This window comes from Osmerus mordax, chromosome 13 (assembly GCF_038355195.1).
Source record: "Osmerus mordax isolate fOsmMor3 chromosome 13, fOsmMor3.pri, whole genome shotgun sequence".
Lineage (NCBI taxonomy): Eukaryota > Metazoa > Chordata > Actinopteri > Osmeriformes > Osmeridae > Osmerus > Osmerus mordax.
This window is the reverse complement of record NC_090062.1, coordinates 13943143-13960806: the sequence shown is the minus strand read 5'-3', so window position 1 is coordinate 13960806 and position 17664 is coordinate 13943143. Positions and strand designations below refer to the sequence as shown.

Sequence of the window (17664 nt, the reverse complement as noted above, 5' to 3'; positions counted from 1 at the left end):
TGAATACTGTACTATACACAATGCCCATTGGTTTAGAAGATACAGTATGTTTTGAAACAGTTTGAAACTTCAGTAAATGCAAATAAGCTGTAAGGATGAGCCAGGCTCCACAATGAGCTAATGTGCTACAGAAGGATCTGAAGGATGCGCTCTTGTCTTTGCCAAAGGAAGTTATTTGGGGTGATGGAGCGACAGGGGTAAAGGGGTAGCAGAATGAGGAAATACAAATCAGCAATCAAACTTCTGAAAAGGAACGGGGGTGAGATCATTCTTTACCAAATTAATCACAAATGTTTGGCAGAGGAAGAAACAGACTGACACCCCTGGCCCTCATTGACCAAAAAAGGCAAGAATGAAAAAGAAGTGAGAGGAGTAACTTCAGGCATGGTTAGTTAAATATGTGGGGTGCAAGTGGAGAGAACGCGGACGCTAGGCTAGTTCTCAGATGCTGTATGCGTCATGTGAGTATGACAATGTTCCTTCAAAGAATGGATCATGTACATGGGTATAACAGCTCAGTATAGGTTCAGCCGCAACACCCACCTGAACCTGACTCCACAAAGTGATAAATGATTTGAGGGTGTTAAACTACATTACGTATACTGTAGAATCTCATGATATTTTGAGCCAGCACGGTTAACTCTGATAGATGAGTGGAAAGTGCCGGTATGCTAGACCGTCATTTTTTTTGCACTGCTCCTCTCTCCAAGGAGCAGGATTTATATAGATTTGGTCCTCTGGTTTCCATTGGTTGAGAAGTTGAGAGATTCTCCCCTATGGGGCTGAAAAATACTATGGATGTGTTTGTTTGTTTGTGTGTGTATGTGCATATTAATGTCTGTTTGAGAGAGAGAAAAGAGGGAAAGAGAATGATATAGAGAACATGTGTGTGTCTGTCCATTTGTGTGTGTGTGACAGCAGGAACAGCTCTAACAAAGAGTTGAGCGCTCACTGTGCAACTTTGACCTTTACTCTCAGCCAGCTCTAAAACCGATGTCGTCATTGTCAACTTCGGCTTCATTATACCCCACAATGGGACAATAGCAGGAAACAGTGTGTATATGGCAATACTATAGATAATATTCAACAACCAGTTACCTTTGGGAGTACTGTTCAAGTTTGACCATTAGGTCACGGCATAATCTAGTTCTTCTGATCTACATTTGTATTGTAGCTGCTAGTTAGTTTTCACAGGTTTTGATCTGGTTTATTTGGGATCCCCCTCTGACTCCAAAACATAAAACTATTTACACCTCAGTATGGTACTGCACACAAAGAGAGGATGTTGCCAGATCTGGACAATTTAGGGAACAGGTGCATACACAGAGCATTGCACGCATGAAAACTGATCCACCAGTACTGATCTTGAGGTACAGTCATACTATATTCTCTCAATAAAGATGAAATTATGATAATGTGTAACAGGGTGATTTTTGTTTAAACTGATTCTATTGTGGGAAGCTCAGGTCCTATCACAAACAAACACTAGCAGGTTCCTTTGTGAGTGACTTCAATGTCACCTCCAACAGCAGCCTTGGAAAAAACAAACAGATAAAGCAAAGTGCAGAGAGTTAGGATGGGGCAGAGAAAGGGTTCTGTCAGAGTGAAGAGCCAACAAAAGTCTTAGGCTGAATGACACAAGCTTTACCTTTTACAACTTTAATGGAGACTTTACAATGAGTGTGTGTTACGAAAACCCAGTGGCCTTCGCCAGGAGAGTTAAAAAAGATGGCAGTACTGCACTTGAATAAGAAAAATGACAAATGGTTATTAGAATTAGGATTAATCTCTGGTAGATTAACTTTTTGTATGGATAATTTACTCTGTTATTACTTTCCAAGATCATAAATTCATTCACGTGGACTATTCTTTGCATAGATGCTAATGGGGCATAGAGTTAAGAATCTCTTTCCTGCAATATTTCCTCTATATTCTTCGCTGCTATGACTGTAATTGACAGTCAGTTGGACAGTTATCTCATTCATGGATATATGTCTCCTGGGGACAGGGCATGGCAAGAAGTTTAGATGTTGTTCACAAGACACTCAGCTGTACAGAGACAACACAATATATTCCATAGATAAACATCAATATTAATCAGGACCATAGACATAGGATAAGGGAGGGTAGTTTGAGTGCCAGCAAACTTCATCCTGGGTACAATACAAATGAGATACTCCACCCCCTTCTGCCAAGTCCCCCTCCCTCCATGCTTCACCATTTATACGCCAGTCTGTATAACCTCCCCTCTGAACAATATCCTGCCATGTCCAGCTTGCAGTTTCCAGAAAGGGCCATAAATCATCGCAAAGCAAACATTTGTAATCCATAATGCCTTTTCCTGACACAGAAATGTATTACCTGTGACGGGCAAGCAGATGCTTCTCAAGCCCCCTGTGTCTCCCTCTGTCCACCTGTGCCAACAGATTCCAGTGGAGAGAATGGAAGGGGGAAGAAAAAAAAATGAAGCGAGGAATAGTCAGTGGATGGCAAGTTGTTTAATGTAGAGGTGTACACAGGTTTACCAGGTTATGATTGGATGCAGAATTTTATGTTTTATGGATTGTTTAAGCAACTTTTTCTCTACAAAAGGGTGTGAACTTCATATTATTAAATCCTGTCAACAGGAAGTAGCTGGGGTTTGATTATCAATCAAAAATCCTGTGATTAAAGTGATAGAGCCACTTATTTCAATAAGAATACTGGATTATATGACCATCCGTCTTTATGCCATCTGAGAAGTGCAGGGGTAAGGAGACATTGAATAGCTTGGCTAATCCATGAATAAAATGAGAGACATAAGAATTTGGCCCAACCGTTGTGTCAAAATGTGTATGTGCAGCTAAATGTCTGGGTTGTCATTTCATATTTATATTTTTATAGCCCATTCCGGGGACACTGTATATCCGTTGCTGTAAGATTTAGGAATTATCTGGTCATCTGAAAGCTGATATAAACAAGATAGGGGCCAGATATATAGCTTGCTGTGAGTGTGGAGAGGAATCAACACAAACAGACCACAAGCAGCACACAGACAGGCACAGGATATCTGTCTGACTTCCTCTTCCTTAAACACACATGCCCGGACCAAAATTTGGGGTTACTGCAGTGTGACTTCTGGCCTGCGGGATTGAGGTTTTACTCACAGTAAGCACTTGACAATGTGGGATTGGAGGGAATGAAAGGTGACATTACAAAATCCATGGAATGATATTTGGTAGTAGGCTAGTCCACTTTAGTCTTTTGACCAAGAAGTGGTATTGTCGCTTTAATTTATGCCACTGAGACATTCTGCATTAAAGCACTGGTAGTAGTATAGTTGCTTTACAGTGTACTATACACTCCCATGTGTTTAAACAGTGCGAATTTAAATGAAATATGCTCATGTCACTAATCTCTTAACTCCAGATGGCGCCGTATTTGATGTCATTTGCAACGGCCATGGACAATCTTTGTTCGCAGTGTGCATCTACAAGGGAACCTGCATCAGTTAGTGCACAAAGTAGGTGCATTATGTTTAAAAAGAACTACAGTGACTGGTAAATAGGCCCTACCTAAAACTTAAGTCCAGAAATTAGTAGGCTAGGACTTCAATTTAACTAAATATCAACATGGCAAAAGTTTCATAAAACACGGCATAGCTATTTATATTTGGCTACCATAATGTTCGACATTAGTTTACTGTAGAAGCAATTGTGGAAAAACATTGAGAGCCTTGTTTTGTCTCAACTTGTGACGCTTTTCAGTGTAGTAATAGGTTATTCCCCAGTTAGGAAGAGTCAAGTGGGAGGGTGCTGTTGTTCAGAAGGGAGGAGCTTCGCAATGACAAGAGCCTGCTTCTCTGAGTTTGTTAGTTGCTTTCCTAAAAATAGCAGACGAGTGTCAACGTGAGTGAAATTACGCCCATGTAACACTGTCTCTCTTGGAGTCGTTTTGATAAAAATATATCTTTATCGAGAAAAGGACTGGGAGGGGAACAGGGTAAGTTACAAACCGCGTTATCTTTGCTCATAGCGTTGTGCAGAGAGCGAGAGCTTGAGAGAGGGGCTGAGGAAACAAGACGACCGCTGTGTTTTGGTAGTCTTTCTGAGATTTTACTTTGCAGCACATTCAGATTGCAACTTAGTTTTAAGGTACATCCTAAACTGACATCACTAGTATAGCCTATGTCTGTATTCATGTCTTAATTTATGTTTGACATGTACAAACATTATTATTACTTTATGTATGCCCCCTGTAATTATTAATCCCAGTGAACTGTACTTTGCTGTGAATGTAATAATTGTGTGCCATTATCTAAAGTGAACTACTATAGGTAATAAAGGTAGACTACTAGCTGTTAACTAGCTAGATCTCAGCAGTGGAGCAGTCTATTCGTGTGATTTTTGGAAAAATGTTCTACCAGGGCTACTGCTGTAACCTACTGTATTCCAAGTAACTACATCGATCCCAATCGTGATAAACTAAGCTATCAGTTAGCGCTCTAAAAATAATATGCAGTGGAACACATGTCGGATTTGTCCATGAAGAATTATTTTCAGAACAGAAAAAATACTGTGACAGTATACCCAACACATGATTGTCGGCTATGTATTTCATTAAATACATGGTCACGAGTTACAAAGACATAGGATCAAAGCCTTTTTACTTTAACTCATTTTTATATTTATACAAGATCTATGTATGCAGTCTCTTAAAGATGATGCCGTCTACCCATCTCCCTTTACTGCATATTTCATCAACAGTTACCAGTCCTTCGACTTCAGTTTGAATTATCCTTAGTGTCAGTCTGTCTGTTTGCTTTAGTAATTACAGGCTACAGAAGACAGGTAATCAGGTCATGGTACGCTGTCATGAAAGTGACCTCGGGGACCATGTGTGCCCCTAATTTGTTTCACTGTGAATATATTTTCAATCACCGTCACAATGGCCAGTCTAGAGAACTGTGTTATTATTCCTGTTAACTCTCTGTTATACTGTATTACATTAAAACTTTGTTGTTGTGAGTATGGGGTTATGTAATTATCTCTAATCAATTATGTTATTGAATTAGTTGAAAGGGAACATTTCATTGCTTTTGAATGACTCAAAGGTACGTTTTGAGGTTAATAAAACTATTATGACTTGCATTGAAAATATTTGATAGAAACCACTCCTTTGTCACAATTCTAAATGTTTTTTTGTTGTTGTCATAATCCCATGACCTTGTGTGTTATTAAGAGCAGATGCCAGATATGTGAGTATATACAGAGTTAGATTACAAGTCTTCATATGAATTTGGGAAGGTACGCCCACTAGGGATACACTCTGTATATTGCAAGACATTTTTATACAACATAGCCTATTGCCAATAACAGACCTGGCAACACAACTGGGATTCAATCACATCAGTATTCTCATATTTAAAAGCATTTCTTGAGCCTTATATTACTTTTAACTTCCACATCATATAATTCACTTATACCTCAATAAACTGATTTGTTTGCAATCAGCATGTTATGCACTTCCATCTCATTTAATCAAATGCATTTTACCCCACACGCACATGTAATTAGATGAGTACAATTTGATGAATACCGTTTTGCAGTAGATGCTGGGGAGAGGATTTACTGGCATCGTGATGACTGAGCAGTGAATGGAAAAGTTGCTCTCAACATCGAGTAGCATTCAATGGCTTTAACTGGATGAAATATCTGTCACAGTATTCTATTTATTTTATGTCACGGCTACGTTTCAGCAGAATAAAACAAGGATAGTGTGACTAAAACACAGTGCCGTAACCTTGGCTTGATAGTCATCAGTGTAGGATAAGGACACATGATATTCTGGTTCTAATGAATCCATGTTCCTCAGGTTTTTTTCCCCCTTTCTCCTTGAGCTACCCAATGAAAGGGTATTTCTGGCATGGTGGTAAACAAAAATAGCAACAGTTCTAAGGCACAGACGTCTTTTTTAGCACTGCATAACTCGGAAATAGAGACCTCTGTGTGTGTGTGTGTGTGTGTGTGTGTGTGTGTGTGTGTGTGTGTGTGTGTGTGTGTTTTTGGGGGGTATTGAAAGGCTATTTCTGGAACTCACTCTGTAAGTGAGTTTTTTCTAGTCAATTACATGACACACTTCTCTAGTGGATCTGATGCTGCCTGTTGCTACAGAGGAGTGCATTCCTTATTCACCCTGATTAGCTGGTGTGATGCATGGCTTAACAAATGATATTCCTTATCATTCATCATATAAATAATGATGGATCTATCTCCACTCCACTGTTGGGGATTTATATGCAAAGAAATAACCTAACTACAGTTAATCTTGCAACCAACTTTGAATCAGAATCAGACCTGGCTCTTTTTTTCCCCCGTGTATATATTTTGCTCTCTCTCTCTGTCTCTCTCTCTCTCTCTCTCTCTCTCTCTCTCTCTCTGTCTCTCTCTCTCTCTCTCTCTCTCTCTCTCTCTCTCTCTCTCTCTCTCTCTCTCTCTCTCTCACACTCTCTCTCACTCTTGCTCTCTCTCTCTCTCTTACTCTCTTACTCTCTCTCACTCTTGCTCTCTCTCACTCTTGCTCTCTCTCTCTCTCTCTCTCTCTCTCTCTCTCTCTCTCTCTCTCTCTCTCTCTCTCTCTCTCTCTCTCTCACACTCACACTCACACTCACACTCTCGCTCTCTCTCTCTCTCTTACTCTCTTACTCTCTCTCACACTCTCTCTCACTCTTGCTCTCTCTCTCTCACACTCACACTCTCGCTCTCTCTCTCTCTCTCTCTCTCTTACTCTCGCTCTCTCTTTGTGTGTATGCCACTGTGTGTATCAGTGCTCTTGATGTGAGCCACTCAGTGGAGAAGCACTAAAAAGTACATTCTCTGTCGGGAGACATCAGCCTCAGTTGAGATCTATACTTGCAATATCACTCTTCATTTAATCTCTTCAAAGGATTAGTGTGAGGGAGCCTTTTCTGAGAGCTGCTGTAGAAGGTGGATTCTTTCACTGTGGTCCTGAGGTACTGAGCAAGAAGTCTTCTCCTCTTATTTTTAGCACAATCTTAACCACCCCGAGTTTGAGAGCCTGCCGTAGGTGAACCAACCCTAAGAGATCTGTGTCCTGCCAAAAGAGGAGTATTACGGTTACTGCCAGGTAAGATACCATTGCTATGAGCTACAGCTTGAATCACGACCATTTACAATCATAAGCGTCTCTTGGACCTTTCTGTTGTTTTGCTTTGAAAATTGTATTGCCTTCTACAAGTTCTTTGAGCCACATCCTTACTGTGATTATTTCACTGGTCTAAAATTTTATTTTCACTGGCTCAGAGGTATTACGGTAACTTTTCATTTGGGTTCCATGAGTCGACATGCCTTTCACTGTAACAGACTACAGTGAGTTGGAGCCATCCCCACTTAGCTCAGCTGGATACAGAATAACATTTACTAAAAGTCCTGAATTTCATCTCAGTGTTTTGTCCTTTATGACCAGTCCAATGACAACTCTCCTGATTGAAATCGCTTACAGTTATCCCTCAAGGCCTGCGAAAATATTTAGAAAGAGGTGTATTTAGTATTACAGTAGGCAAGTGATAATAGATATGATATGTTTAGTTTGTGGAGTGATACCTTCTCTGTAAGAGACTGGAGGTACATCTTTGTGGAGTGAGGTTATGTATGTTTAGCAAAGGAATATCTCATATTTCAGTTTTTCTGGTGCATGTATAGTAGTCATTGTTGGCTATCAATGGTTTTGCTTTGTTTTACATAGTGCTTTTAAAATGATTCTTGATAAGTTAAAGCATTCCAATATGCCTGTAGAGCTGTCCCAACAAATGCATTTTCAATATTGATAGCTCATCTGTCACTAAAACATGTAGTAGTTACTGACAAAAAATGCCTTACCGATTGTTCTGAAAGTTTAATTTGATTTAAAGATTCATTACAAAAGCTTACTGTAGCACTGTTATAATACAAAAGTTTAAGGAGATTATGTAAACACACTGCAGGCACTCTTCCAAAATGGGCTATTCTGGGTTATAATGGATGTGTTATAAAAGCACTCTGCAGAGGTTGCTTCTCCTTTGGCCTAGCTCTGATCCACCATTGTTGGAGCCCATATTGCCATCAGCTTAAGTGCCATTGATGCACAGTCCCTAACCAACGCAAAACTGTATGTAGCCTCGTCTCAGAACTAAGGGGACTCAGGTGCTTTTGCACAAGACCTTAGAGGAGCATACAGAATCCTGAAGCCTGTGAATAATCGTCTTGACAGTACAACCCATCGGACACATGACTGTTTCAGGAAGGAACATTAAAGATACAGAGCAGGTTCACTCTTAATGACTCCTCCAAGAAGTATGTTTTAACAGCTTTTATACTAGTCTGTTACAGGCGCTACACTAGATATGGGTATGCTGTGCTCTCCTCTCCTTTCTCGCCTGTCTGTGGCTTTTGGAAGTATTCCTGCTGGGTTGCCCAGAAATTATGCTCCCAAGCTGTCCATTGGAGATCTCAAACCCAGAAAACCTCTGGCTGCCTCCTGTCTGACCACTAGGCCACATCGCCACACGTTTGATGCTAAATAAGTTCCAGAGGAGCTCAGAAATTACACTCAATAAATAAAGAAATCAAATAAAATTGTTTCCAAATATTATCCTCTCAATCTACTTTCCTGTATTCACATAAAACTGTCTTTGTTGCCCCTGTAAATAGGTTTTGCTCAACTTTGCCAACTTAAACTGTGAGCTGGGTTTGAGGCAGCATGTTGCAGCTTAATTAAACTGCATGTTGATTTAGAGAGAAAAGGTCCAAACCCAAGTTTTCTTTTTTTTTTTGGTCTGCTTCTAGTCCTGGGTCAGGTTTTAATACAGCCTACACATTATGAACTAATGTAAACAGATTACTATTACACACCATTAGAGCAATGTTAAATCTATGTATTAAGGAGGATGTTTATTTTATTGTCTATTTTATTGTCTTATTGTGTGTGACATAATTACAAATACAGATGGCTTTTCACTTCAAAACAGTACATTCAAAATAAGGGTTTTAATAATGGTCGATGCAACTCATTAGTTTGTCTACCTCTCATTGATGACCTTGCTTTCCACTATCACTGAAGTTAATCCCTGCTGGAGATGGCTTCAGTCTTTTGGCCTGGACCATTACATGCATGGGAGGGGGTGGGGGTTGAGACGGTACCTGAGCCATCAGCTTCTTTAACTCTCTTCTAATCCTGTTGTAGCATATAATTCCTCTCTTCCCCCAGCACTTGTGCACTTTAACCCTCCATTGGCGTGCATGTTCATACACTGACTGTTACCACTGGCAGTGTGTGTGTGTGTGGGCGTCATTGGTGTATTTAGTGCGCAGTACTCGTGATGCAGTCAGTGATTAAGATGTTGGTGAGACGCGCACACACAGATTCCCGGAACTATAGATAGATAGTGCACAGTGCCGTGATGAAGTATGTGACACACACAGACCTAATTGAAGACCTAATTCACCATACAGCAGTGTGTACAGTTCTGCCTAAGGGGTGTTTGCTATGTTACATTAACGTTTGTATATTTTTTACTTTGTGCTGTAAAATAGTCTTGTATTTTCGGTATCCCATTCACATAAATAAGACACCAACAGTTCATTTGCATGAACATTGTTCGTGTCATAGGTAATGTAAACATGAATAGGAATCATACTATACCGTATGACCCCACTGAACATCTCTGTTGTTTACTCAGTAAATACAGTCTGAAGACAGGAAAATTTGGTTGGGGCAGCCCAAGGAAACCCTGGAGCTCAACTCTCGGGATAAAGTCCTTAAATGTCTTAACAATCGCTGCACCACTTGAAAGCAAGATATCACTTTGCTGAAAACACTTCATTTCAGTGAGAGCAGAAATTAACAAGTTGGAAGAATTCATTATAATTTCATTTACTAGATCAAAAGATAGGGCGCGATACTATATACGATATTATGCAGTGTTCTTTCTCATTTTGGTGTCTAGTTCGGTGTTAAACACAAATTCATTATATGATAAAGAGTCTGTTTGGGAAGGTTTAACACGGTTATCGATCTTGAAGAAAATAATTATTGTTGAGCTCTCTTAAAGTTACTTATTTTAACTGACTACAGTTGAGCTGCTGTGCAAAGCAGCACATTGTTTAAAAAACTATGAAACAAGGTAATGGTCTCAAACTAGGTATTTGGTCAAGACATTAACTTGGGACATTTAAAGTTTGTAGAAAATAATGGAAAAAGTGTCTCAGTTTTAAAAGTTCAACAGTTTTTTTGTGTTTTTTTTAATATAAAAGAACAGAGGCCAAAGAAGGAGAAAATCTGGTTTTACAGGGCAGCCTGTCTTTCGATTTGTGGGGTACGCATGACATCACCCTCTTTGTGTTAAAAGGACTGACAGCATTCAAGAAGGGAAAATATGATTCCACTGCAACTGTTATAAAAGCAACACAATAATGAAATTACATCACAGCAGGCAGAGTAATTAAATAAGCAGGTTGTTGTCAAATTTTTACTAGCTCTGCGCACAGCTTATGAAAATGTGAGTAATAGTGTTACACTTAGACGGATGGGGTTTCAGCGAGCACAGCTCTCAGACTGGGGATAGATGTCTAGCGTTATGGATTGTTTCAAATTAAAATGGGTTGGTCATAGAGTCTACATGGTGGGAACTGAAGGTATCTGAAGGTAGTAAACAAACTAGCTGGATGGCGATCCTTTTGACAAGAAAATGTGCGAGTGTGTGGTCTGTTTTCTGGGAGAATGGTCTGGTCTATGAAAAAGCAAGGATGTTTATCTAAAGTGGTTGTACTACTTACACATTTATACACTGCACATTTTGACCTAATGAGGTTCTGCTTCACAAAATCTCAACCAGGCCACGTGTCATACTGTCCTCTCACTGAGTAGCCAATCAGAACTCTCCCATCATCATCAGCTGAGCCAGGATAAGTGGGAGCGATTTTCCCATCGTAAGCTCAGCATCACAGCCCTTTCAGTTTGGGTGGTGAGAATGCAGAACAATTAAAAGCATTTAATCACTTTGGCCCCTTAGCTTCCAGTTAAATAAGTTGTCTGGTAAAGGAGTAAGATGAGTTTAATTATTACATCACGGAAAAAAACTAATTGTTTTTTTGGTACTTTGCGGTTTGTGACCCGCAAAGTACCAAAGGCCACTGTCAATACTCAGACAGCATGACACCACATTGAAGCACGTCTGGCTTTGAGTAATGAATTAATCACAGTAAATGGCCGGGCCGTAAAAACATTGAGAGCTGACAACTGGAACAGTTATGGCACTGGGGGCAAGGCCAGTAAAACGCTAATAATGACTGGAGAGATATTTTAATTGAAGCCAAATGAGAGATGTTTTACAAATCTTTAACATAGGTGGATTAAAGGTTAGACTGTTATTGTTTTGAAGCCTGTTTAAGATGCCCAAATTTGGTATGTTTAAACCATAGAGTAGAGCATAATTTGCATTACAGAATACATATTTTATGTTCTTTGAAGTACCTGTAACTTCATTATCTCCTTGAATAAAATTTCATTCGTATCGCTTGCATCAAAGATAGTCTTGGGGAAAAAAAGAGAAATATTTAAAACTGTGTTGAATAATTGAAAGCTGTGTTAAGGCAATGTACAAGACTACAGTGAGTAAACATGCAGGTTATTGAGGGCTGAGATATCCTAACATGGCCCCTGAGGAGTAGATCCTTGATTCATCCTTGTTGTTTACCATTTCTAAAGTTCTCGTCCGAATAACATCAAAAGGCAGCCATGCACTATAGAACTCGCCAGAGGACTGTGGGTATGCTGATTTCCTCACTGTCCGTCTGATTATGCCTCCAGCGGGCACTTTAACTGCTGATGGACTTTGATGCAAATTCAATAGAAGGAGGGGGTGAATGACGGAGAGTTGATTGTGAATGCAAGCCCTTCATTGGAAAGCCCTGAATGCTTGCAAATAATGTGGATGCAAACAATCTGTTTTTTTCTGATAGCGATAGAGGACCAACATTCAGTGTAATTGGCTGGTATGGCTTTCCCACACTTTTAGCCCCATCTCTGACCAGCATCTTACCAATCATTGAGTTGAATTAACACATAAAAGGTCTGCAAGAGTTCAGTTCATAGTCATTGGCATCTCTTGTGAGCCAAGCCTTGTGAGGATGTTTTGAGAGTGAATCTCCTCGATGGCTTGCTTGTGTTACACGTTAGCAAGGGTTTCTCTGAACTCTCATTGATCCAGTTTGGGACTCCTGTTGGGGTTCACATGGGGGTCACCACCATTACAGCACGGCCCCCTACCTCGGATATCAGCAGACTGCCATTAAAGGGAGATTGATGGAACTGCTACCAATTACACTACTTTTACACAGAGCCTAATGGGCCTGAGAAAGCTACTGGACAGTCACAAGTCAGCCATGATAACTACAGTACTGTAGGAGCTTTTGCCCATGACTCTGGACAAGTATGGAAGTATTGAAATCCATGGACTGTACTGTAGCCGCCTGTGGCATTTATCAATTGAATTTTAGTACAGTATGTGGTATTTAAGATTTCACATTTTATGCACTCAAGTTGAGACATTGCTAATGAAATTAGCATAGGCCTAACCCTTTTTAGACACATTGAACATATTAATATGCAAATGAAGATACAGAAGACAACTGTTCCATTGTTCTTCTTCAATCAGTCAAAGTTAATTTCAATACAATATCTCTGTGTGAATACTACCATGCAGCACCATCAGCACAGTCACACTCTGCCAGTGCAATATCTCGCACTCCTAAATGGTATATAGTCTTATAAATGCCTGAGTAGTCTCTCTCTTTCTCTCATTCTTTCTTTCTCTCTCTCTTCTCTCTCTCTCTCTCTCTCTCTCTCTCTCTCTCTCTCTCTCTCTCCCTCTCTGTGTCACTCCCTCTTTTTTCTTTCTCTGCTCTTTGCTCTCTCGTTCTCTTCCTCTTTCGTGCTCTTCTCTCTCCCTCTCAAACACACTGTCTCCCATCTCTTTCTCTTTATTTCTCTTTTCCTCCTCCATAGAAAGTCTGTGATTACACAATGCATTCATTCCTCAGTGCTATTGGGGTTGACAGGCCAGTGTTGTATGTGGCAGAGGCCCTCTCCATGCAGGCCTTGTTATATTTCTCTTCTCAAGTGTATGCTAAAAGATGACAGTGCTGTGGGAAGTGCAAGGCAGTTCTGTGTGTGTGTGTTTCAGTGTAGAGTCAAGGCACATGTCACCTCATTGCAGGGTTTCTCAAAAGGGGACCACACAAACCCAGCCAGTTATGCTGCTGCCAGGGGTTTTGACACCATGGTTCTCTGAAGGAGAACAGTATTTATTTTCTTGTCAAAGCTATACATTGTTTTTTCTCTCCAAATAAAATCTCCTTTTCGCCTCAGTGATCTCTTTCTGTTTCTACCTCTGGCGTTTCCTACCAAACTTCCACCTTGCATCTTCAGCTACAACAAGGTAGACCTTGTTAATTACAGCTTGTTAGTTGCCTTAGCAACAGAAGTAAGGTGGAGGAACAGTGGTGAATGTGGTGATGGGGTGGGGGGAGGGGGGGTTATTGTCAGGGATCAGCTGTGTGTCTGGTTCACATCAGAGACCAACATTACCACCCCTCCACTTCACACTCTTCTCCACTGCTACTTAGACCACAAATCCTTCTCCCTGAGCTATAATAACATGAGTCATCTGCATGACTGTCAGGCTTGAACTCTGACCAAATTGGGTGACTGTGTTTCCACCAAATCTAGGCTGTATTTTAAAGGCACCACTAACACACACTACTGGGAGCAAAAAAAACCTTGCAATTGTTGTAGTTTACATATGAAAAGCCGAGACTAAACAATTTAACAACAACCTGAGGACAAGCAGCCCCTGTAGCACACACCGGACATTGCTGTTCTTGTTTAGTCACGAGGGTTAGGTCAGAAAAAGAAAAAGGGGAAAAGATGTCAGGGGAGGTGTGTCCACTGATCTCCACTCTGCCATGGTCGGACCGTGGAGGACACAAAAACAGGAAGTTGCCTGGGAGCAGGAAGCTCCAAGAGTGGGCTGTGCAAAGCCTGTGGTAGGATGCAGAGGTCTGCGACAGGAAGAAGGGCTCGCATGGACACGCTTTGACGGCTCAATAAGATTTTACTGATTGACAAAAGATTAAGAAGCTTCCTTGGAGTGGTAGAGTTCACCAAACATGACGTTTGTTCCTCACAGACACTCGGAAGTTTGCAATAGTTGACTTGTGTGGGGTTGTGTAAGATGTTTTTGTGCTATGCTAATGTGAACATAGAAAATTGCAATTTTTGTTGTGAGGCTAAATGTTAATAAAGACTATTGTGTTGTTGTTCAGCACTTGTTTGATAGAGAAGCATTTGAATGAAAATGGCCTCCGTCTATAGTTCTCTGAACAAGCGAACTGAATACCAAACTCTGAACATTTTCTTGCAAAGCCGCAGTTCCAAAACTCCTGTAGAATCGGATATCACACTTACAAGAAAAAAAAGTAGTTTGTTTTGGAAGGAGAGGATGTGATGTCTTTGGAAGTACCGACAAAGGTTACAAAGGTTTTGAAGCTCATGGATTAGATGCTGTGTTGTGTAGTGCTATACATGTTTATTTGGAGAAGAGAACCCAGTTTTATTGATTAATACTCCATAACAACAGCTTGTAGACAACAACCATAGTGTTTAATGACATACATGGGCAGGATAATGTTTGCTGTGCATAGATCGTGAGATTTTACGGTACACTGTCAGGCTCTCATTGAAGTCTGTGCTTCCCTCTGCCGCCTGGTGTTGATTTTCCTTACAGTGGGGAATGTGAGTGGGCTTAGGGTCATATTGATTTTTATGTCAAGTAGATGTAGTTTCTCCTATAGTGACATATTACATCTGTATTGATCTCTGTATGCAGCAACTTTCTGGTTAGCACTTCCAAGAAGTACACACTGTAATACTGTCTTTTATACCGTACACAAAGCCTTAAACATATGTTTAGTCCATCAGCAGGTAATGTACACTTTCTATATATATCAATATAGCAAAACTTTTCTTTAGATCATACAAACTGTAAAATGCAAAACAGATTGGTCTTCTTCAACCATATGTTCTAGTCACCGAGATAGTAAATCATATAGAACACATACATCATCTGCAAGCCCTATAAATCAGCTCTGTCATAAGATGGCTTTGGTGTCATAGTATCTGCTGGTCTGCTCCGGACTGCACTTCAGGTCCTGGATCTTGGCTCCACGTGCTGCTATAATCCTGGGGTGAGGGAGGGGGTGGTTGTGGGGGGGTGTCGTTTGGATAAACCCCCTTCACCCAGCCCTGACCTGCTTCTGTGTACCTCTTTAGATTCAATGAGATTAGGGAAGGGCTCAGGGACTTGGGGCAAGGCTGAGAAGCCAAAGGACTTCTGAGGAGAGGTGGGACAGTTAGCTGCTCAGGTGGGAACGTCAGTCTGGGGATCTATAGCTGCACAATCCTTCTCAGACTGTAGTGTTGGTTGTTCGAATAAGTAGGATTAGCTTTCAGCTCTGGTGCAAAAGACAGTTTGAAAGGATAAGAATGGAGATAAATATATGAAACCGGAGGGGATGTATTTTATAAGGTCGGTAACAAACTACACTTATTGATTTTTTTTTTTTCACGTTGGTAACAAACTACGCTTACTGGTTTACATTTTGTTTTGTTTGTTTCACAACAAATCACAACTTGTTTTTCTATGATTCCTTTTCATTGTAAAAAGTTAAGGAAACGTGTCGACTTCAGACTCAAGCTTTTTCCTCCGTGTCTCTTTTTCCACAGTTGTTGAGGCAAAGTGAAGACAGAGAGACAATGTGTTAAGGATCCGTTCTGGAATATTCACACAGACGTTGTTTCTGATATTCTTTGGGTGTCAGAGAAATCAAACTCGATCCCACCATGGGGCGGAAGAAGATCCAGATCACACGAATCATGGACGAGAGGAACAGGCAGGTCAGTGTCACCTTCACATGTCACCTTCATATGTCATCATTTTTCAGTCCGTCTTCTCAAGACTTGCCAGTCTCTTTCACACCTCAAGCAATGTTTTTTCTCTCTATAATGACTTATATTTTTGCAGAATTGTCTTTTTGTTTGTATAGTTATCTCCTAAAAAGATAATTGGAAGTCAGTCAACTGTGGACTAGAAATCTATTAGTGTGCATCCACACTGGCACCTAGAAACACATTTATGCAGCAAAACTTCTCTGCCTGAAAAGAAACCCTCACTATTTGTTGCATGCCTATTCAGTAATTTTTAGAATATGCATACTTATTCAAATCCCACGTCAGTCCATTATCCATCCGCCCTGCTGAAGTTAACCTGAAACAGGGTGTGGTGGAACGGATGGTGAAGATGTGGGCCCAGTTTTTCCCAGCCTCTCAGGCAAGGTGTGGTAGGATACTGGATGTCTTGTCGAGTGCTGGGAAGGTAGGCAGGCAGGCTGGCTGCCCCTGTCTGCGGTACCAGCTGGGATGCTTGGGGCAGTAATTAGGGTTAGCCCGGGCTGGACGGCACCCTCTCATTAGCAGGGTGGGTCAGAGGGACACACAGCAGCCTTCTCTCCCTGCCTCACCATCGCCCTCTCCAGCCACACAGCCCACTGGAATCCACTCTGTCTGTCTGCCTCCTCTAAATATATAACCCATGCTAACGGCACAACAAATACCAGCCTGTCTGGACCTCTGTCTTAGACTGGAAATAGGGATGCGGCCGGAAAAAAGCATCTGTAGGCCTATATGATATCTATATTTGATGTTGGTTTGTTAGGTGGGTCCATTTATAGATGTAGTATGCAAACTTCAACGCACCCCTGTCACTTTAAATGTATGGTTCAGCGTTATATTATATTATATTTTTGACCGCTGCATGAAAGTTTGATTTGATTCCATGCAGTCGCTCTGAAGCATGAATTACAGCATGTATCTGGATGTTGCTATAAGAGCCGTTGGAGATTTGAAATGAACCTGCTGCAATGATCGTCTCCCAAATCAGACTCACAGCTTCTCCACCGAGGAAAAGTAAAATAAAAAAAAATTGTTGTAGACCTCCCTAACTTTCTCCACACAACACTTTAGCAAATAGTTTATTCTCGTAACGGCACAGTTTCGGATATTTTCTCCAGCTAGGTCATGCTCGCATGATAAATCTACATAAACTTTCATCGCAAAAATCGCTTTCTATGGGGTTCTAATGAGTGTTTGCTCGTTTTGGACGATGTGGAACAAGCCTCCGAGGCTGAGCTCTCTGGGGCTTCTTGTCGACTGTCCTCAGGGGAATCGTTATTAGCATACTAGCGGTGTTGTGGTGACAAGCAGAAGCTCTGACTGTGTGGCCGCTCCACAGGCAATTAATAACCCTGACATTAAAAGAATGTGCTGTACTATAACTACGCTAATTACAGACAGATACACTTGGAGTAGTGAAAAGAAGTCCCCACTTGCATAATCGTTATCAAGGCTTCTAGATTCTTGACCTTTTGGATATTTATTCAAATCACTGAGATGCAATGTTGAGGCCTACCCATCCAAATATTTGGTTGGCTTTAAGCAGAGCCAGAAAAAAACGTAATTTGTGTTAAATGGCATTTTGCTAATATAGAGCAGCTTTACTTTATTCTAACTTAA

General features: G+C 40.8%; 1 protein-coding gene across 10 annotated transcripts in view; it reads left to right on the top strand.

Annotated features, from left to right (window-relative positions):
* The first annotated feature begins 3875 nt into the window (after positions 1–3875).
* The window catches only part of LOC136955786 (myocyte-specific enhancer factor 2A-like), a 36285-nt gene continuing 22496 nt past the window's right edge, over positions 3876–17664 (top strand). For 5 of the 10 annotated variants that reach the window (XM_067249520.1, XM_067249519.1, XM_067249516.1 and 2 more), the window contains exons 1-3: positions 3881–3981; positions 7027–7125; positions 15820–15990. In XM_067249520.1, the coding sequence (XP_067105621.1) occupies positions 15937–15990 (54 nt within the window). In that variant the 5' untranslated portion in view covers positions 3881–3981; positions 7027–7125; positions 15820–15936. Of the gene's footprint in view, positions 3982–7026; positions 7126–15819; positions 15991–17664 lie in introns of all 10 variants that reach the window. The other 5 variants (XM_067249518.1, XM_067249517.1, XM_067249514.1 and 2 more) reach the window with 2 other exon arrangements.